Source organism: Perca fluviatilis, chromosome 6 (genome assembly GCF_010015445.1).
Source record: "Perca fluviatilis chromosome 6, GENO_Pfluv_1.0, whole genome shotgun sequence".
Classification (NCBI taxonomy): domain Eukaryota; kingdom Metazoa; phylum Chordata; class Actinopteri; order Perciformes; family Percidae; genus Perca; species Perca fluviatilis.
Genome location: NC_053117.1, coordinates 11,914,030 through 11,936,276, shown reverse-complemented (window position 1 = coordinate 11,936,276; position 22,247 = coordinate 11,914,030). Strand labels below are relative to the sequence as shown.

Below are 22,247 nucleotides of genomic sequence, written 5' to 3'. Positions count from 1 at the left end.
GTCAATAAAAGCCTTTGAAACGTATAAAGTATTGTAATTATATTTCAGTACATCACAGAAACAACTGAAAAAAAGATCTCAAAGTAGTTTAGCAGCAAACTCTGTGAGAACTAATATTTGTGTCATTCTCAAAACTTTTGGCCACGACTGTACATACGGACAAATTTTCTAATGCGTTCACAAAAGACTTTATGGATATGCCTGACTCCTTTGGCATCACACAATATGTTAACTTTGTAACCCACAACAAAGGACATATTTTAGATCTGGTCTGTTGCTCTGGTATCAAGCCTAGCAATATCAGTACTGCTGAACTACCCATCTCTGATCACAAAGCTTTACTGTTTGACACCAATCTGCCTGTCATGAAGTCCAAGATTCAGCGTGTGATGTTGTAACGTCACAGGGGAGGAATGGAGAGGAGGTCCACAACAAAGATGCAAAACTCAAAAGGTTTATTCAAAAAGGCAAGATCCAAACTCGAAACAGTGAGTGCAATACTCAAACATTGACCGACAACTCAGGAGTGAGAAACAGGAACTTAAATACACAGATTGTGATGACAACAGAACAGGTGAAGATAATAAACGAAACTAGACACAGGTGAAGACACTGAACTACTTAACCCAACAAGTGAAGACACTGACCTAATTAACTAAACAGGTGATGACAGAGATGATGATGAAAACAAACTGAAAGTCCATGAAAACCTGACATAAAGTCCATGAAACCCTGACAGATGTCATTTGGAACCAGAGGAACTCACTTCTCTAATTGCCACTTATCCCTCCCCTGCTAATAAAACTTCATTGGAGGATTTAGTTGACCACTACAATGACTGCAGAAAGACTTGCTCCTATGAAGACGCGAACTGTTTCATTTGTGCACTCGCTCTTTGGTTTACACCTGAACTTCAGCATATGAAATCCTTGGGCCGACGCTTTGAGCGGCTGTCAAAAAAGACTGGTCTTACTGTGCATAAAGACATGTATTCTGAACACCTGCATCAGTATAAAAACACCCTCTATGTAGCAAAAACATCATACTATGCAAAGATAATCAGTGAAGGACAAGGAAACACCATGGCTCTTTTTTCCACTGTTAATAGTCTCCTTAAGCCACCTGATAACATCATCCATCAGGAACTTTGTGATGAACACTGCTCAGTCTTCCTGAACTTTTTTAATACCAAAATTGAGGCAATCAACCAGCAATTAGAATGTTCAATTACTCAGCAGAAACAACCTTGCTCACTGAGCACTCAGAGATCATCTATCTACAACAATGAACTCTGTGAATTCAGTCTCCCTGCTGAAAGCACCATCTGTGGTCTCATCAAAAAGTGCAATTCCTCCACCTGTCAGCTGGAACCTCTTCCAACAAGCCTGGTCAAGAGCTGCCTGCCATCTATTGCTCCAATGATTACATCAATATTTAACAACTCTCTTCTCTCTGGCACTGTACCACCATCCTTTACAATTGTCAGACCAACACTGAAAAAACCTGGATTGGATTCTGACAACTTCAACAACTACAGGCCTATTTCCAACTTGCTTTTTCTCTCCAAAGTTCTTGAGAACAACTCAACTCCAAGATCACCTGAAGGACAATGATCTCTTCGAGCCATTCCAGTCTGGATTTCGTCCTATGCACAGTACTGAAACGGCCATGATTAAGATTAAGATTACAAATCAGCTCTTGCTAAAATGGAACCTTTCACCCTTTCTGTAGATGGCAGCACCATCCCTTGCTCCAACCAGGTCAAGAGCCTTGGTGTGATACTGGACAATACACTCTATTTAGTGCACACATAAACAGTATGGGCCTAGTATGGGTTTGCACCGTAATATTTTTACTTGTAATCTTTTGCATGTTTGTGTGGGATTTTGTTGTAAGAATAATTCACAGAGTTATCCACTGTATTTGGCTTTATTGCAAAACAGTAGAGTTAGACATCAGGAACACGGGAGCTTCACTAATGAACCTGTCCGCCACTCGTGTATTGATACTTTCCCCTAGAACTCCTCCCCAGACTCTAACACACCCACGATGTAACAATCCGCTAAACAAACTAGTACCATTACAATACAAATGCAGTACATTTCTAACAATTCCAGTAAAAGTGAAAACCATTCAACTTAGTTAACTTCATAACATATTCTTCATATTCTCTTCATTGTGATACATTCCACAAATTAACACCCTTTTTTTATGAACAATTCAAAACAATTGCTGAGCTAAGTAATACTGTGGAAGGTTACATGTATTCTCCATATCTGTCTGGTGGTTTCACCGTTCTTCCACTGTGTCTCTGAGTCTCTGGAAACATGGGTGCAGTGGCAGTGTGACTGATTGAACCTTTATCTCCTTTGTCAGGTAAGTCAGTCTGTGTGTTACCCCTCTCACTTGGCTGTGTGTTGTGTTCCACTGGTACCTGTTGTTGTTGTTGAGGGGCTATTGGAGCCCATAGGATGGGTCTAAGGTGGTGCCTGTTCCTTCGGAGCGTTCCCTTCTCCGTCTGCACAATGTACGACCGTGGTGTGCCGCACTTCTGCACCACTGAAGCTGATTTAGTCCAGCCCCTCTCATTGTCGAGCTTTACTGCAACATGGGTCCCCGGCTGTAGCTCGGATAGAGGTCTGACCTTGTGCCTGGAGTTGTAGACTCTACTGTAGCGCAGCTTGGCACAGTCATCGGTTTGTCTCACTTTTTGAAGATCTGGCCATGCATGGTAGGTTAACCTCCAGGGTAGGAAGTGTCGAGCGGATTTGTCTGCCCAACATCTGCTGTGCGGGGTTGCTCCTGTTGCCTGTAAGGGTGTTGCTCTGTAGGACAACAATGCTAAGGCAGGGTCACATTGTCTGAGGATCTGTTTAGCTGTTTGCACAGCTCTCTCTGCTTCCCCGTTTGCTTGTGCATAATGAGGGCTTGTAGTTATATGTCTGAAATCAAATGTTTTTGCAAACTTTGCAAACACAGTCCCTGAGAATTGGGGTCCATTGTCAGTAATCAGTTCATTTGGACAACCCCATCTGGCAAATATATTTTTCAGCAGACATGTTAGTGAGGTGAGCAATTTCAATGTATCTTGAAAAATAATCTACAACTACTAGAAAGTTGTCCTTTTTCCACTGGCAAATGTCTGCTGCTACCTTCTCCCATGGGCGGCTTGGGAGTGGTGTACAGATCGGAGGTTCTCTCCTCTGAGTTGGCTTGATCTCCTGGCATTCCCTGCAGGTGCTGACTATCTCTTGAATGTTTTTACCTATTCCTGGCCACCACACACTGCATTTAGCTCGCTCACGGCACTTTACGATCCCTTGGTGGCTGTCGTGTATGCGTTCAAGTATCTCAGTTCTCATGCTCCAGGGAATCACCATCCTGTTGTTGTACAACACAAGCCCTTGTGATACAGTGAGGTCGTCACGGTGTGTGTAGAAGTTTTTTACCTTTAGTGGCACATTGGCTGCGTGCTTGGGCCACTCACCAGTCACATAGTGTTTGAGCAGCTGCAGCTCTTCATCCTGGAGCGTCTGTTGTTCGACCATGTTGAGCTTGCTGGATGAGATAGGCCACGCCTCAGTAACGGCCTCCTTGTATGCCTCGAGTTCACTGGTCAGCTCAGCAACGTCCTGTGCTGTCTCCGGTTGAGGGTGTCTGCAATGACCAACTGTTTCCCTGGAACATATTTAGCTGTAGGGTTATAACACATCATGTGCAGCAACAGTCTCTGACATCTCATTGGCACTGTATCTAGGTCTTTACTGTTGCTAAGTGGAATGAGTGGTTTGTGATCACTCTGTAGTATGAACGTGTCAAGAAGTGTGAATGTGGTCGTGTGAATTTTTCACATGCAAGACATTCTTTTTCAATCTGCGCATAGCGCTTTTCAGCATCAGCTACTGGCCTTAATTGTCCATCATGTGACTGCAGTAGGACCCCTCCCCCAGACCATAGCTGCTGTTTGCGTCAGCACTAACCACTGTGTCTCTTTTAATATCAAAGAATACTAACACAGGGGCCTCTGTAACAAGCTGTTTCACCCTCTTAAAGGCCTCCTCTTGGGCCGGACCCCAGACCCACATTACCTCAGTCTTAAGCAGGTCAGTCATTGGCTTGGTGACATCTGACAGGTGTGGGAGATACTTGCCAAGGTAGTGACTCATACCCAGGATTCTTCTGAGCTTGTGCACGTTGTTGGGTGGTTGCAGCTGTGTGATTGCTTGGATTTTGGTCTCATCTGGGTGGATTCCATGCTCATCGATGCAGTGGCCCAAGTAGTTGAGTCGTCGCTGACGCAGCAGGCACTTTTCCTGGTTCAGCTTTACTCAATGTGTCGAGGATGTTCTGGAGCCTCTCCTCATGCTGTTCGTCTGTCTCTGCATACACCAAGATGTCGTCCATGTATGCCACCATGCCCTCCAGGTACTTCAGAAGATCCGTCATTTCGTGCTGGAAAATTTCAGGAGCGCTAGTGATTCCAAAAGGAAGTCTGCTAAAGAAGTATCTTCGGAATGGCGTGATAAATGTGGTCAATTTGGCACTCTGTGTCCAGTGGTATCTGCCAGAAATCACTAGCAGCGTCCAGCAGGGAGAACACCTTAGCATGAACCAGCTTAGGCAGGATGTCATCAATTGTAGGCAGCATATATTTCTCCCTCTTCACTGCTCTGTTTAAGTTCTTTAAATCAACACATATTCAAATCTGTTCTTTGTTTTTCTTGGGTACTGGTTGGCTCTTTAATTTCAGTGATTACGCTACTGGCTACCATGTGATCAAGTTCTTTCTTAACTTTAGAGAGCATGGGCACTGACACGTCTTGCAGTTGACAGACTGTATGGAACAGCGCCTTCTTTCAGTGTTATCTTGACTGGTTTTGTTTTTAATATTCCAACATCTGCAAGATAGGGGGTTTGCTTTATTATTTCTCCAATGCGTTTCACTAGGCCCATTGGCACTGCTACATTTCTCCCAAGAAGGTGGCTGCCATCCCCACAAATCACATGCACCTTGAATTTGAACTACTTCTGATTTCTTTGCGTTTTAGCTATGGAAATGCCTAAGCAGCTCAGCCTGCCCCCTGGGCTATGGAGTGGTGTGTGGGCTTTCTTCAGTCTTGGCTTATTTTCCATTAAGCTAAAAGTCTTTTCTGCTATTACACTCGTATCTGTCCCAGTATCAATTTTAAAGTTCACAAAAATGCCCTGTATTGGTAACTTTACCGTCCATGCATCAGTGGTATCCGTCACCTGTGTGATTTTCCAGAGGAATGGAGCCTTATCTCCGTCCTGTGCACTGACCTCGTTGACAATGTATGAACGGCATACTGCAGCAAAGTGTCCCATCTTTTTGCATATGTGGCATTCAGCATTCCTCGCTGGACATCGGTCATCTTTTGCATGAGGTTTTCCACACCTGTAGCAGTTCTTTCTCCGATTTTCCTGCGAAGGCTTCACCTTGCTCCCCTTCTGCTGAAAATGGCAGCGCTCTGGCTTTGCCGCACGTTGCCCTCTCTTAGCAACTTCACTAAGGTGTGTGCTTGTGTTAGCACTGGCACCTTGCCAAGAGTTAAGTCGGGAGTAAGCTGTAACTTTTTCGGACAGTTCTTTATCAGGTATTCCGATCACTAACCGGTCGCGAATATTTTCAGTCTTTGCTTCAGCAAATGAGCATGTATCAGCCATATCATGCAAGCTTCTGATGTACTCCTCCGCGCTCTCGCCATGCTTTTGGACTCGTTGGTAGAAGCGGGCTCTTTTGTGGATAACTTTAACTTTAGGCACAAAGTAATTGTCCAATTTGCCTAACAGAGTCTTGTATTTATTCTCATCTCCTCTTTCATCAAAATGGAAGGTCTTGAAAACTTGTTCCGACTCTTTCCCCAGCGAATAGAGCAGTGTACAGACCTGTACCTCTCCGGCTTCTTTATGTAGTTTCGTTGCTATCCTGAAGTGTTGAAATCGCTGGCACCATTCCGGCCACAATTGTGGGCGAGTGAAGTCAAAGTTTTCAGGAGATGGAAACTTTGCCATCTTCGTTTCACTTCTGACACCATGTGGAATTATGTTGTAAGAATAATTCACAGAGTTATCCACTGTATCTGGCTTTATTGTAGAACAGTAGAGTTAGACATCAGGAACACGGGAGCTTCCCTAATCAACCTGTCTGCCAATCGCGTATTGATACTCTCCCCTAGAACTCCTCCCCAGACTCACACCCACGATGTAACAATCCGCTAAACAAAATAGTACCATTACAATACAGTTTGTGTGCAGCTGCGCTTCCCTGTTTGTGTGTAACAAGCACAGTGTGCGCGCGCTGTGCACAAGCCTAGTCACATTTACTAAATCACTGTTAAAATAACAATGACATGCTGTGTTACTGACTTTAGACCAGGTTTTTTTTGGTCAATAGCACGCCAAGAATTCACATGAACACACCTCCCTGTAAGACCAGCACTGCCATGGGCGCAAAGATGGGTGCAGGACAAGTGCATTTGCTATTTAAACGACGTGGGCGCTGGACAGGAAATTGACAACTAAGATAGGGCCCTATGTCTCGAAGTGCCTTTTTCCATCCAAGGAACATTGCACAGCTTCGCCCAGCGATCACCCAGCAGAGTGCAGAAGTCCTTGTCAATGCATATGTGACATCCCACTTTGACTACTGTAATTCCATTTTGTCTGGAATCCCTAATAAGCTACTCCACCGGCTCCAACGCATTCAGAATTCTGCATCGAGGATTATAACATGCTCCAAGTCCACTGGCCATGTAACACCCTTGCTTATGCAACTGCTTCCAGTTGCCTACAGGATATGTTTCAAAGTCCTGCTCCTGGCATACAAGGCCCTGCACAATTATACCCCCCACCTACCTCACTGAACTCCTGGAAGTTTACACCCCTGTCCGCTCATTGAGATCCTCCTCAGCAGGCCTACTGCATGTCTCTAGTGTGAACCTCAGCACCCTGGGAGAGAGGGCTTTCAGCTACACTGCCCCCAAGCTGTGGAATTCACTGCCAGACCACATCAGACTCTGTGACTCAATTACTGACTTTAAAAACAGACTTAAAACATCTCTTCAAGATGGCTTATGGATTGACTGACTGACTGACTTTGATTTTATATTTTTATTTTTATGATATGACTATAATTTTAACGATGTTTGATGAACTCTGAAAGGAAGAGGTCTGGCAGACCGAAAGCCACAACAGAATCAGAAGACAAGTTTCTGAGAGTCAACAGCTTGCGTGATAGGCGGCTCACAGGACAACAGCTTCAAGCACAGCTTAATAGTGGTCGTAATAAGCAAGTCTCAGTTTCAACTGTAAAGAGAAGACTTCAAGCTGCAGGTTTGATAGGTCGAGTTGCAGCAAGAACGCCATCGCTAAGACGTCAGAATAAGAAAAAGAGGGTTGCCTGGGCCCAGAAACATCGCCAATGGACTAATGAAGACTGGAAGAAGGTGCTATGGACTGATGAATCAAAATTTGAAATCTTCGGTTCATAACGCAGGATTTTTGTACGCCATTGAATAGGCGAAAGGATGGTTCCTGAGTGTGACATCAACTGTCAAACATGGAGGAGGAAGCATGATGGTCTGGGGCTGTTTTGCTGGATCCACAGTCGGTGATTTGTACAGAGTGAAAGGCACCCTGAACCAAAACGGCTACCACAGCATTTTGCAGCGCCATGCAGTACCCTCTGGTATGTGCCTAGTTGGTCAGGGGTTCATCCTACAGCAAGATAATGACCCAAACCATAAGTCCAAGCTATGCCAGAACTACCTTAGCAAAAAAGAACAAGATGGTAAGCTTAAAAACATGGAGTGGCCAGCACAGTCACCAGACTTGCACCCCATTGAGCTGGTTTGGGATGAACTGGACAGAAAAGTGAAAGCAAAGCAACCTACAAGTGCCACATATTTATGTGAACTTCTGCAGCAGAGTTGGGAAGAACTTTCTGAAGAATATTTGATTTCCATTGTAGAAAGAATGCCACGAGTGTGTTCAGCTGTTATATCTGCCAAAGGGGGCTATTTTGATGAGTCAAAAATTTAGAATACATTTTGGTTTATAAATTGATTCCATGATTTCTTTTTTAACTTAAATTGTTCATTTGTTCTATTCTTTCATTTCAGAGTACAATAAGACATTGAACTGCATGAATTTCAATAAAAACCTGGAAAAATTGGGGTCTTCTAAAACTTTTGACCTGTGTGTGTGTGTGTGTGTGTGTGTGTATATATATATATATATATATATATATATATATATATCTGTATTTATTTTATTTTATATATATTTGTATTTTATTTCCTGACACCTTCTTATTATAGGCATTTTTATAACACTCCCATAACACATGAATGAAGTTGTGAAATTATAGTATTTCTCATATTGCTGGAGGACCATGTGGACCCCTTTAAAGGACTCCATGTCCCCAAATGATTCAGCTGTTACAGAAAAAAAGTTTCTCAACATTAGCTGTCTAAACTTTCTTGCACTCATTAGTTTGCCCTGTGGGGCAAATCCCATCCATCTGCCATCTGCATTAAGTAGGTTAAAGTGAAACCATATTAAGTTGTTATTACATATTTAGCCCTGCAGTACTACAATTTTTCATTCTGTTTCTTTCAGACTGACGGCTCTGTTGGTGGCTGGATCCAAAAGGACCAAGAGGAGAACACTAATGCCTTACATAAAATTGCGCTGGTATGTGTTTCATCTTTCATAAAGAAGAAGCAAATGCACATAACTGTGCTGTCTGTGATTAGGGTTCCATGTTTGTCCATCTTTAACACCCAATACTCAGGCATCCGATTTGGTTTAAAAATCTAATTATAATGCATTATACATCAGTGTTACCATATTTCTAGAGGATATGCTAGATTAACATAACAAGACTAGAAGTCCACTAGGAGTTATATTGAAGCTAATGTTCATTTCATCCAACAACAAAGTGTTGGATTATTAATTATACTGTACTGGGACTAAAATCTGAAACTTGCCTGAGAATGACGCTAAGAAAGGCCATCAAGTTTACAAGGAAATAATTTCCTTGTAAACATAGATGTGCTCTGCTTTCATGGCAATTGTATAGATAACCTTTATTTAAATAGAAGGTCACATTGGGATTAAAACCTTTTTTACAAGTGAGACCTAGACAAGACAGGGTAAAATCCAACACAAAACACGACAACATCAGATCACAACAGCAGCAATAAGTTAATTGAAGCACCTGTAGCTAGCAGTGACCATTTCCATTATTATAAGTTTTAAATATTTTAAAGAGATAAGGATCTCAAGATTGAGCTTAGCTTGCAGATCATTCCAACAACAAGGACCGTAGTAGAACAGGGTTGTTTTTGCCAGCATCTGTACTGATTGAAGGCACTTCAAACTGTAGTCATTTGTGCGACCTGAGATTATGACATCTTTGCAAAAATATAAACTAAGTAGGAAATTTGCCTGAGATGATCTTATAGACTAAAATGTACCAATGTTGTAACATATGCAAAGTGAAGGATGACCATTGTACCACCATGCTGTATAAGGTGCAATGATGGGTCCTGAAGCTAGAATTAGTGACATACCTTAGGGCTGAGTAATACAGGGGGTCAAGTTTTCATGTGGGATTCAATGAATACTGTTGCCTTCTTTTCATTGACAGAACGGAATGCAGGCTTCAGATGATTCTCCTTCATTCTGCAGGCCTGCCCCTCTCAAAGCTCAAAGCAGGCCATCCAGAGAGAAAGAGCTCAGCCGGAAACCTTCCGCCCGGCGCATGCAGCCTGGCTCCAGCCTGCTCTTCACAGGACCCACTCGGCTGCTTCAGGACTGCCTCCACAAGTCGCTTAAATCCCTCCCCACCACCCACCACTCCCCAGCAGCCTCTGCCCACCACACCTGCGCTGGTGCCAGCCACCACACTTCTCTCAATGCACTCCATCACACCTGCCAGAGTTCATTTCAACTCTCTGACTCTGAACACCAAAACCACCCCAACTTTGCTCATCACATTCACCACCACACCTGCCCAGGCTTCTTGCACCGCCAGGACTCCTCCAGCTCTGCTAAGCTAGATGCATCTGTCAAGCTCGCTTGCAGATCGAGCTCCTATGAGAAGTCCTCATACTTGTCAAAGTCTGTGCCATCCTCCAAAGCAGCATCTCCCATGCCATCCCCTCATCCATCACCCCATTCCTCGCCATGTCCCTCCCCCTGCCCCTCTCTTATCACAACTGCTGCTGCACCATATAGTCCTGTTCGGCCCTGCTCACCTGCCTTCCCCCAGAAAGTCATCATAACAGACATGAATCGGCTGTCTGCAGACTCCAGACCACAGCAAAGAGGTACACAAGTCTGCGTGAGTGTGTCTGTGCGTGTGTCTCCCTGTGTAGAAATACATCTCATGTATGCTTCAACGTAAAAGGGCAAAATTATAAATTGTTACCAATACCCACAACAACATTGCCTATCGGACTGTACTAAGTAACTGGCTGCTGTGAATTCTCAAATAAAATCCCATATTCAAAGTCTCAAATAATACTCTTTTTTCGTGGCCAGCACAAAATATTATAATATTAAAGTATAGACCCTAATAAAGGCCCCCCACAACCCCCAAACATGTGGTGGCGCACATGATAAATTCTGCATCATGTACACAACATTAACTCCAGAGTTGTACTTATTGACTTTGTGATGGCAGTAAGTGTAAATAGACAACAACAAAAAACAGTTTTGCACATCTGCTATCATTGCCTCAACTTTTGAAGAGGTTTGTGTTGAGAACCATGTCTGCCCATTGGTGCAATCAGTAAGACACCTTCTCTGGGGATACAAAGGTCCAGTTTTTGAACCCCAGGTATGCCAAGTCCTACCTACCAACAATGTGGCAATTCATGCATGTGTAATGTTTTCAAATGCTCAGTGAGGTCATCTGCTTCAATCAATCAATCAATCAATATATTATTTGTCCCAGAGGGCAATTTGTGTTGCAGCAGGCATAAAGCATAAAAACATAGATACATGTATAAAACGCACATAAATACACAACAGATTAGACAGACAGTATAGCCTACAGTAGATAAATTATATAAAGACATATAATTCCCTATCGTCAACAACAACAAACTACAAGTACAGTGTAACCTGTTACTGTCATCCTATCATCATCATCATCATCATCATCACTAACAACAACAAGCCAAAATTTTTTTTTTTTTATTTCATCATCATCATCATCATTTTATCTAACAACAACAGTACATTACAGCAAACTGGGAAAATTGAAGGTTGACATGAAACTTGGGCAGATTCTGAGTAGCTACTAGGCTCTCTGATCTTACATATTTTATTCCAGTGTAGTCCATAGCTAAAAGGTAAGCGAACACATAAAGTTTTGAATTAAATAAGTAAAAATAAAATGAGAAATGAAATACAATGGACAATAAAAAGCTATATACAATATATAGGTTACAATACTTTATAAAAAAAAGTTGTACAAATATGTGTGCAAAAGAAATCCAGTATTGCTTTATAGCAGTATTGCTATATTGTATATTATTGACTATAGTAGACTGTAAAAAAATGCATTCATATGTGTATGCACAAAATTAACTAAATGACAAGAACTTATAACAAAGTTGAAGGCCACATAGAGCAACAAAGCAAAAATTAAAAAGATAATAAAAGAGAGTTGCTGTAGTAGATAGTTACTAGTGATGGACTTATCTCTCTGTTAGGAGCCCGTTCGCCCTCATAATCCTTGTTCCAATGCTTGATCTAAAAATGTAAGTTTTTTTTTATTAGTGTTGGAAAAGGGAATGTAAGAACTATTCAGAAAGAAACCGATACAAATACAGCAGTTTCAGCTCTCCAGTCATACCCAAGTTATGCAACTCCTGTTTAGGGACCCAGTATGCAGAAATATTCAAATACACCATTTTAGAATAGGAGAAAATAACACATTTGTACTGCATACAAAAAATGCATGGGTTTTTTTTGTGCACAGATCTGACACCCGGCCACTTGCTCTCATCTCCAGCTCTCTGGAGCTCTGTGCCCTGCTATTCCCTGGAAAAGGCAGCAGTGTTGGCGAGTAGACAATAACCTGTATCGTTATAGTTGCAGTTATAGTTATCGTTCTTGGTGTGGACGGCCCTTAACAGCTAACTAGCTAGCAAACTGGCGATAGCATTTACAGTTGTGTTCAAAATTATTCAACCCCCCCAATGCTGTAAATGGTTTTAGGGAATTTAGTGTACATTTGTAATTGTATTCATAATGAAATCCTACAAGGACTTCTTAAAGAACCATATGCAACTAAAATGACATCAATTGGTTTTGTAATACAGTAGTAAATGTTTATTTTGTGAATTCTTCATTGACACAATTATTCAACCCCTTAAAGACTACCACTTTGAAGAACAGAGGTTCATTGAAGTGTTTTCAATCAGGTATTGAAAACACCTGTGGATGTCAGGGAGCAGCAATAAAGCCTAATAAGCACCAATTAGGCAGCTTTAAAATTACTGTGATACTCAGCTCCTTTTAGACATTTACTGGTGTGGTTACAAACATGGTGAAGTCAAGAGAATGGTCCAGGGAAACAAGAAAAGAGGTGATTACTCTTCACGGGAAGGGCAATGGCGGCTATAAGAAGATTGCAAAGATGTTAAACATACCAAGAGACACCATAGGAAGCATCATTCGCAAATTCAAGGCAAAGGGCACTGTTGAAACGCTACCTGGTCGTGGCAGAAAGAAGATGCTGACTTCGACTGCTGTGCGCTACCGGAAGCGTAGAGTGGAGAAAAGTCCCCGTGGGACTGCTGAGGAACTGAAAAAAGATTTGTCGGATGTAGGTACTGAAATTTCTGCTCAGACAATACGGGCGACCCTCGTAATGAAGGCCCCCATGCCAGAACTCCCGGACGCACCCCTTGCTGTCTCCAAAGAATAAGAAGAGTCGACTGCAGTATGCCAAAAGTCATGTGGACAAACCACAGAAGTTTTGGGATAGTGTTCTGTGGACTGATGAAACAAAATTAGAACTGTTTGGGCCCATGGATCAACGCTATGTTTGGAGGAGGAAGAACAAGGCCCATGAAGAAAAGAACACCTTGCCTACTGTGAAGCATGGCGGGGGGTCAATCATGCTTTGGGGCTGTTTTGCTTCTGCAGGTACTGGGAAGCTTCAGCGTGTGCAAGGTACCATGAATTCTCTTCAGTACCAGGGGATATTGGATGACAATGTGATGCAGTCCGTCACAAACCCTAGGCTTGGGAAGACGTTGGACCTTTCAACAGGACAATGATCCCAAGCATACCTCCAAGTCCACTAGAGCATGGTTGCAGATTAAAGGCTGGAACATTTTGAAGTGGCCATCGCAGTCACCAGACTTAAATCCGATTGAGAACCTCTGGTGGGACTTAAAGAAAGCAGTGCGCAGCAGCGCAGCCCTAAGAATGTGACTGAACTGGAGGCTTTTGCCCATGATGAATGGGCGAAGATACCGCAGATCGCTGCAAGACACTTGTGTCAAGCTATGCTTCACGTTTAAAAGCTGTTATAACTGTAAAAGGATGTTGTACTAAGTACTAAGATTGAATGTCACTTGGGGGTTGAATAAAACTGATAATAATGTGAGCACAGAAAAGACATTTGTGGTTATTTCATTATGAATGTTATGTTATATTTGTCTGACCTACACGTGCCTCTTTGATTTAATTGTAAGCAGGATGACTGAATGATCAAAATCAATGTCAAACCGGCCAAAACAATCAATTTCAGTGGGGGTTGAATCATTTTGAACACAACTGTAGCTTACCAGAAACCGTGGCATTAAATGTAATCTTTTCTGTGGTCAATATTCCGGCTGTGCTCTCTGGCTCTCTCACCGTCTTCTATAACAAAATAGGGAGATGGTGCTACGCATGCGCACAGCACTGTCACCAAGGGGTTCTTAAACTATAACTTAAAGGTCTGCATGATTTTTCATTAAGGCAGTCAGCAAAACAGGAGCAGTGCAGCAGCGTCATTGACGAGCAGCTTAAATAGACCGCCAAATTGACGTAGTGCGTTTGGTAAATTATACGGATTATGAAGCGTGTCACATGTGTATACAGCAGTGCAGCTTGAGTTGCCTGCCTGAACTAGCTTCCAGGTGTCGCCCAATTTATTCAACTCACAAGTTTGTGGTTCTCTGCTGTATGGCACTCACATCGGAGCTACGTGACACAATATAGTGATATTGATGAGGACTGGGGTGGGGTGATGAGGTGGAGTGAGGTGCAGGTATACACTACACTGAGAGCTGCAGACTTGTATGGGTAGAGCACATGCACAAGCAGTTCCAGCAAAGTGGCTGCACGTGTCCACGACAATGTACGCAACATTGTTGTAACCGGTAAGTCTTTAGCTGTCTCCTGAAGCAGAATGTATGTCTGAGCTTCCCAGTCGGGGGAATTTGGACTCAGTTGCCTTAAGGTGATCAGATTTCTGAAATGAAAATCAAGGATATTTTCAGTACAGCGCTTAATATACAAAAAAATTTAATATTAAAGGAGTGGGAGAGGAGTCAGTCATATAGCCTTTCCCAAAACTGTGGGGAAACCAGCTGTACGATTGCTCTGGAGTGTTCCTACAAAGTAGATCTGTCGCTGAAGAAGCTTGAGCACCAGTGGTGTTGAAGAAAACAGATTGTTCGCAAATACTTTGTGATTTTGGTTTGATCTGTCTCTAAAATGAGCCTGTCTCAAACAAAGGTTCTCTCTACAGCTGACGTAAATTAAGTCCACTATCTGAGAAAGACAATACCTCTGTAGCTGTATGTATTGACTGTTTGTATACTAACATTATATTGTCTCATCCAGGGGCCACCCTGTCCCAGCTTTCAGACAGTGGCCAGACTCTGAGTGAGGACAGCGGGGTGGATATAGCCGAAGCAGGAGGACTCAGTAAAGATGGCAGCCCTCGACCCAGCAAGAACCAGCAGGGCCAATTGGAACAGCCAGGGGCCCATGCACCTCCTCCGGGGACCAGACAAGTGAGGGAAAGTCAACTACATCAAATCGAGACACAATGTCAAGAATTGGACAATAGTTTTAATCTATTTCTTTCATTATCAAATTGTAATAAGAGATGACGTTTTTAATAAAGCAGGGTTTGGTCTTGTTATTTAGAGACCTAAGTTGTCCTGTTAACCACCAAAGCACGGAGTAAAACCTGTATTGTCTTACATATGGAAATAAATACATTGAAATTTATCAAATAAATTAAACTGGAAAAAAAGAAAATTGTGAAAAATAATTGAGTGTGTACTTTAAGGCTTTCATGGTGTTGCATTCAGTTGTTCATAGGAAAGGTGACAGAAGTAGTTGTGTTAGGAATTAAAGGAGAATTCTGGTCGATTTCAACACGTAGCTCTGTTGTTTGTAAATTAGGAGTGCTGTCAGTAGCAAGAAAAAACGAAAACAATCGGTGCTGCCTACACCGAGTTATCCTCCTGCTAGATTTTGCACCCAACCATGCAATCTTTGGGCGCAAAGATGCACGGATGTATAAAGAGAACGGGATACAGTGTTCGGCGCATTAAGCAAACATGGAGCTTGGATCTTCCGCATTCTTGACCCATGACGTCACGGTGGACACGTGCACTAGCAACAATTTGTTTGTGTTGTCTTAGCAACCGGTAGCAACATGCTCGTTCATGAGCTTATCTCTCGTGTCTCTTACAAGTGGCGAACTCATGAACTCGCCTTTTTCATTGTCTAAAATATTCACGTTAAACATTGTGTTTTCGTTGTTCCCGATCGTTTACATGCTTAGCTAAATAAACGATAGATGTATTTAGCTAGACAACCAAGGAGTTTTAATAATTATGTCGTGCTACTAGCTACCTAGCTACTGACTAGCGCTAGCAGTTAGCCTGCAGTTTCGTGAACAAAGCTCATCCATGGCTTCATCCTTCATCCACGTTACAAGCTTTACAGCATACAACCCTTGGATGTATCATAAGAGAGAACCAAGGCCATGTAATCACTATGTCTGTAGTAACATTATGTAGGCATATAGCTAGCTATGTATAGATCTTAATACAGCTATGCTAGCTACCCCTGATGTTAGCAACTACCTAGCTATAATACCATGGACGTATTAATAGAACACATGGTGAATTACAACCACTAGCTATATTCATTATTACAGCTAGCTACATGACCTCGGGAGAACACTCATGTGAGCGGGCGGGCGCAGTCCCGCGGGTCTGCTCGCATCCATTATGCGCGTTCATCATGTCTAATTTAATAATTCTGGATTCACTACTAGTGAATGTTAACAATGTTAAAAACGTGACGTTTTAAACAAGGACCCTTTAAGCGTTCGTGCTGGTAAGTTGATATACCCCGAACCAATGATCCGCTGAAATATAGACGTTTCTTTCACCATGCAAAGTCTATGTGAAAAGTCTTTCTGGGCCATGGGGTGCAGTACCACCGTTATCCTCTTAGCCCATGGTGGCTTTTAGACATGGCGCTCTTCCTGGGGGCTTGGCTTAAAAAGGGCTTAAACGGGGCAAGTTTTAAACTGTTTTTAGCCTCTAAACATGTTCGAAATGCCATTACAAATGCTTAGCCATGTGCAATTATTCCTTTCGAGGGAACACAGCGAATTTGACTGCAGTAGATGTGAGGAAAGGCATAAAACTTGTGTTAATCCATACCTCTGTTGATTTCCTGTTTTCCGGTGAAGTCGATTGCCGATCTCATACAATCCAATATTCCAAAATGTATTTTTTCCCCAAAAAACGATTTGCTGAGGTTCTCTCCATAGTAATGAGTATGTATCAACAGGCTGCAACCTGACACCACAGTGGAGCGAGCAGAGCTGCAGTTCAAGAGTTCAACAGCTATCGCGCATGCAAAAGCAGGGAGGAGCTCACAGAGCTGACAGACGGAACTTGGAGTTAGATCAGGACTAATATGAGAAAATGGTTCGAGTTTGTGCCTTTCCAAATTGCGGCAACCAAATGAAGAGATATTTGTGCTTGAGCTTTCACCGTCTACCCCTCCGCAGCTGGGAGATTTTACAGTTGTGGCTGGTTGCACTTAAGCTTTATGTGCAAACTCCCTTGCGAACATTACCTACATGAGAGAGATTATCGTGTTTGCAGCGAACATTTTGATGAGGATGACTTCACCGAAAAGAGCGTCAAGTCCCGGTATCTGAAGGCAAATGCCATTCCAAAAGTGAAAAGACCAGCTGCAGACAAATTGGAGGCAACGGTCCGTGTACTTGGCGGCCAAGGGATTTTCGTTTTGAAAGGAAAAAAACAAAAACGAAAAACGGCCAGTTTTCCAATTACCATTAGTAAATAGGAAAACAAAAACGGAAAACAACCCATTATTCGTTTTTTGTTTTGATATTAAAAACCGAAAAACTATCTCGTTATCCAATTGTCTTTGATGTGTTTGTAGATGGAACTTGGAAATTAAAATGTGTGTATAAATCTTATTCCTCATTCATTTTTTTGGTGACCCGGAAGCGATCGTAAGTAGTACCCTGACCCAAGCTGCATACCCAGAAATCATTTGGACATCAATGAGATCATGGACAGTTAGAATGATACGGACGTAACAATGTTTTTAGACGAATATGCTAGTTTTATATTAGAAAACCGAAAGAATGGGATGTATTGTGGGGATATAGCAGCTGCGTTGGGTTCACAGATGGAACGATACGGGGGTTTTCTGAGAGGAGTGTGCGGAGGTGGTGTGCTCAGCAGGGACTTGTGGCGAAACACAAGTTGACTTTTATTATGAAGTGGTCACAGGAGATTAGCGCTGACCGCTCTCATTCAACCACCATTCCACCGCTCTTCATTATCAAATCGCAAAAGACTCCGATTTAATACAACAATATTTGTCAAACCAACAGGGCTAGAATAAGTATAAATAAGATATAAAATCAATATAAATGTGATTTTTGGAGGTTAAAAAAGTAACTAAGTAACTTACTCAGTACATTTTAAATTAGCTACTTTTACTAGTAATTTTACTTGTACTTGAGTAAACAACAAAGTAACAGTACTTTTACTTAAGTAGAACATTTTTTTTACTCTTTTCACTTCTGATTCATTTAAATCTAAAAATTGCATAGACCTAGCCCTAGTCTGCATATCGGCCTAGCTGTGGTCAGCTTTTTATTTACTTTAAGAGTAGCATTCTATGTAGCATGTATGTTTAACAAAAGCGGTAAACGGCGATTGATAAAAAAAAAAAAAAAACTTACCTCAGCAACACCTTCAGCGATTTCAACTTCAACTTGGCCGTCAGGACAGAAGTCCCTGACAAGTCCCTGCTGAGCACACCACCTCCGCACATTATTATTATTATTATTATTATTAGACTATGATAGGTCTATGCAATTTTTAGATTTAAATAAATCAGCAGAAATGAAAAGAGTAAAAAAAAATGTTTCTACTTAAGTAAAAGTACTGTTACTTTGTTGTTTACTCAAGTACAAGTAAAATTACTAGTAAAAGTAGCTAATTTAAAATGTACTGAGTAAGTTACTTAGTTACTTTTTTAACCTCCAAAAATCACATTTATATTGATTTTATATCTTATTTATACTTATTCTAGCCCTGTTTGTTTGACAGATATTGTTGTATTAAATCGGAGTCTTTTGCGATTTGATAAGGGAAAGCCATATCATGGTTTCGATTTTAGTTTGTGTGACAGATACTTTGCCAAAGCAATGGCGCAAAACAACGTTAGAGACCTTTTATGTGAAAATGAGAAGTTTTGAAAATGTTTTCGCTTCATTATTATTATTATTATTATTAGACTATGATGGTTGTCTTGTTGTGTAGACTCCTTTTTGATGAATGAGAGCGGTCAGCGCTAATCTCCTGTGACCACTTCATAATAAAAGTCAACTTGTGTTTCGCCACAAGTCCCTGCTGAGCACACCACCTCCGCACACTCCTGTCAGAAAACCCCCGTATTGTTCCAAACTGTGAACCCAACGCAGCTGCTATATCCCCACAATACATCCCATTCTTTCGGTTTTCTAATATAAAACTAGCATTTTCGTCTAAAAACATTTTTACGTCCGTATTATTCTAATTGTCCATGGTCTCATTGATGTCCAAATGATTTCCAGGTATGCAGCCGCTTACTACTTACGATCACTGCCGGGTCACGAAAAAAATGAATGAGGAATAAGATTTATACCCACATTTTAATTTCCGAGTTCCATCTACAAACACATCAAAGACAATCGGATAACGAGATAGTTTTTCGTTTTGCGTTTTTTAATATCAAAACAAAAAACGAATAATGGGTTGTTTTCCGTTTTTTGTTTTCCTATTTACTAATGGTAATTGGGAAACTGGCCGTTTTTCGTTTTTGTTTTTTTCCTTTCAAAACGAAAATCCGTTGGCCGCCAAGTACACGGACCGATGATGTCCGACACGTTTTATGAAGAAGAAAGCCTTAAGTTTTCAAAAAAAAAAGTTGTTGCAGTGTTGTGAACAGAGAAGCGTGTAGCCAGCGCAGTAGCAGAACGGCTGTGTCTGTGCCTGCCCTGTGGGGATAGAGATTTTTGTGGATATGTTGGCATCTGTCACTCAAGAATTATATGTTTTGAACTTTATTTTTTTTTAACTAAATTGAGCTTGAGGTTTTGAAAAAAAGTTGTGGGTACAAAATGACTCATGATGAAATCTGATAGGTACACGTCCCCTACGTCCCCACCGAAATCAACGCCTATGGGTAACGTGTTTATGATTTATACTTTCCAAGGCTGAAGTAATACTCACACTTTTTTTTTCCTGTGAAGAAATGTTTCAGGGTGTTGGTGAATTCTTGAAAAAAAAAAAAGATAACCCCGACAATCAAACTTCAAAAACTCCTCTGTGTGCTCCACATTGGATTGGGATGAACTATCCATCTGAGCTGATATTCTAAAAACACTGACACAATCCCAAAGCTCCGTCTTCGTCTCTCCCTCAGCTGACTGTGAGTCTCCACCGTTGCTAGGTTACCTATGCACATGCGCGATAGCTGTTGAACTCTTGAACTGCAGCTCTGCTCGCTCCACTGTGGTGTCAGGTTACAGCCTGTTGATACATACTCATTACTATGGAGAGAACCTCGGCAAATCGTTTTTTGGGGGAAAAAATACATTTTGGAATATTGGATTGTATGAGATCAGCAGTCGACTAGTTTTGACTTCATCGGAAAACAGGAAATCAACAGAGGTATGGATTAGAGGGTGAGAATTTTTCGGGACTCCCGCGGTATGGGAGTCAATTTCACTGTCGGTAACGTGTTCGGGACTCTGGAGACTTTCTCTCGGGATTTTGCAGGACAGGATTTTTTTGGGGGGGCAGTCCCGTGATCGGGATGTGACGGGAGTATTTTCGTGGGATTGGGATGGGATGGGATGGGAGCGACAATTGATTCCCGTGTCACCCTCTAGTATGGATTAACACAAGTTTTATGCCTTTCTGTCACATCTACTGCAGTCAAATTCGCTGTGTTCCCTCGGAAGGAATAACTGCACATGGCTCAGCACTTGTAATGGCATTTCGAACATGTTTAGAGGCTAAAAACACGTTTAAAACTTGCCCCGTTTAAGCCCTGTTTAAGCCTGTTGGGTGCAAAATCTAGCAGGAGGATAACTCGGTGTAGGCAGCACCGATTGATTTCGTTTTTCTCGCTACTGACAGCACTCCTAATTTACAAACAACAGAGCTACGTGTTGAAATCGACCGGAATTCTCCTTTAAGTTCAAACCCTGCCTACTTTCACACCTCGACACACCTGACCAATAGTTGCGTAAAGTGGGCTTGCTTGTCCGATTGTCGGTTACGAAAAGTTACAAATTTTATTGGAGGTAACTCTCCAATTCCAAGATCAGAATTTTGTCAAAAGGTGACAAGTTTGCAGTGTGACCTACATCTACAAAATTTCGCAATGCTGACAATATAAGATTCAACCTTGCTTTCAATTGCTCTTACTTCTGACTGCTCTTCATTTTGTGTCCCAGCAGAATGGCTCACCGGTCCCAGTGCCCACTCCTAACTTGATACGAGTGGTGAAAAATTCCAACACCCTTGGTATTGCTATAGAGGGAGGAGCCAACACACGCCAACCTTTGCCACGCATAGTCACCATTCAGGTGAGATAGCGATACAGTAGGGTTTGTCTGATCTATGTTTTCAAGCCATTGTTTTGTGCCAATGTTCATAGTCTGGTCTTTAACACTAGACCTGCCAGAGCCGACGCCATTGGGTGTTGCAAATTAAAAATGTAAATAATCAAAATAGTCAGTTTCCCTCCTACCCTGACTTTTACCTATTCTTCACATGCCTATATTGTCATAATGATAGAATAACGTTGAGAAAATCAAATAAACTGGTTTCTGGTGTTGTTTTAAACAAAAACACCCCCTTTCAGCTGCCAGAAGCAGCTGCGAATATTGTTGGTACTCTCCTCCGCAGCCTAATTTAAGCATTTGATAGCCGTACAGTGCATTGAGACAATGAATTGTATGCCAATATCTACTCAAATTAATTTATAATCACTTATAATAACACTAAGGTATGTAGGCCCACAGTATTCATCCTGTCATGTGTAAAATATTAGAAATGAAAGCGATTTCACAGCGTTTCTGTACTATAAAAATTGTGTCCTGACACGGGGGTCCCGTGTGTGCGCTATACGTTATAATAATATCAGGGATGTTGTTTATGTGACTCATTTGAACAAAAGACTAACGTTTCTCAAATGATATTACATATTTTGTTGATGTGGATGTGCTCAATCAGATGGCAGGTTGTGTGCTGCTGTCTGTGTTGAACTGAAAGACGCACTTGCACACGGGAGAGATGGAGAGACAAATATAAATGCTGAGGGGAATTATTGTAGTTCTTTCGTTAAACAAAATATTAATAGTCATAATGTAATTATTTGCATCATGATCATATTTACCATTTCGTTTACTTGCCCAAGTAAAAATGCTGATATGTATTACAATGTTTTAGCATTTGTTTCCAGACATTTACTGTATGTTTATTTTTATGTACTGAACTGAAGCACACACAGCGCAAATGACCGACTTATTACTACATCACTTCACAACATCATCAAAAGTGTTTATTGAGAGACCCCTAGCGGCAGAAAATTACATATTGTACGTTTAAAATGAAAATTATGCAAAGGAAATTATTAAA

The 22,247-nt window shown here is 41.7% G+C and overlaps 1 protein-coding gene across 2 annotated transcripts in view; it reads left to right on the top strand.

Annotated features, from left to right (window-relative positions):
- LOC120561001 (whirlin-like) overlaps positions 1-22,247 on the top strand; it is a 159,997-nt gene that overhangs the window by 125,370 nt on the left and 12,380 nt on the right. Inside the window, exons 8-11 of one of the 2 annotated variants that reach the window (XM_039803942.1) lie at positions 8,641-8,715; positions 9,674-10,355; positions 14,881-15,053; positions 21,065-21,193. In XM_039803942.1, the coding sequence (XP_039659876.1) occupies positions 8,641-8,715; positions 9,674-10,355; positions 14,881-15,053; positions 21,065-21,193 (1,059 nt within the window). Of the gene's footprint in view, positions 1-8,640; positions 8,716-9,673; positions 10,356-14,880; positions 15,054-21,061; positions 21,194-22,247 lie in introns of both variants that reach the window. The other variant, XM_039803941.1, reaches the window with a different exon arrangement.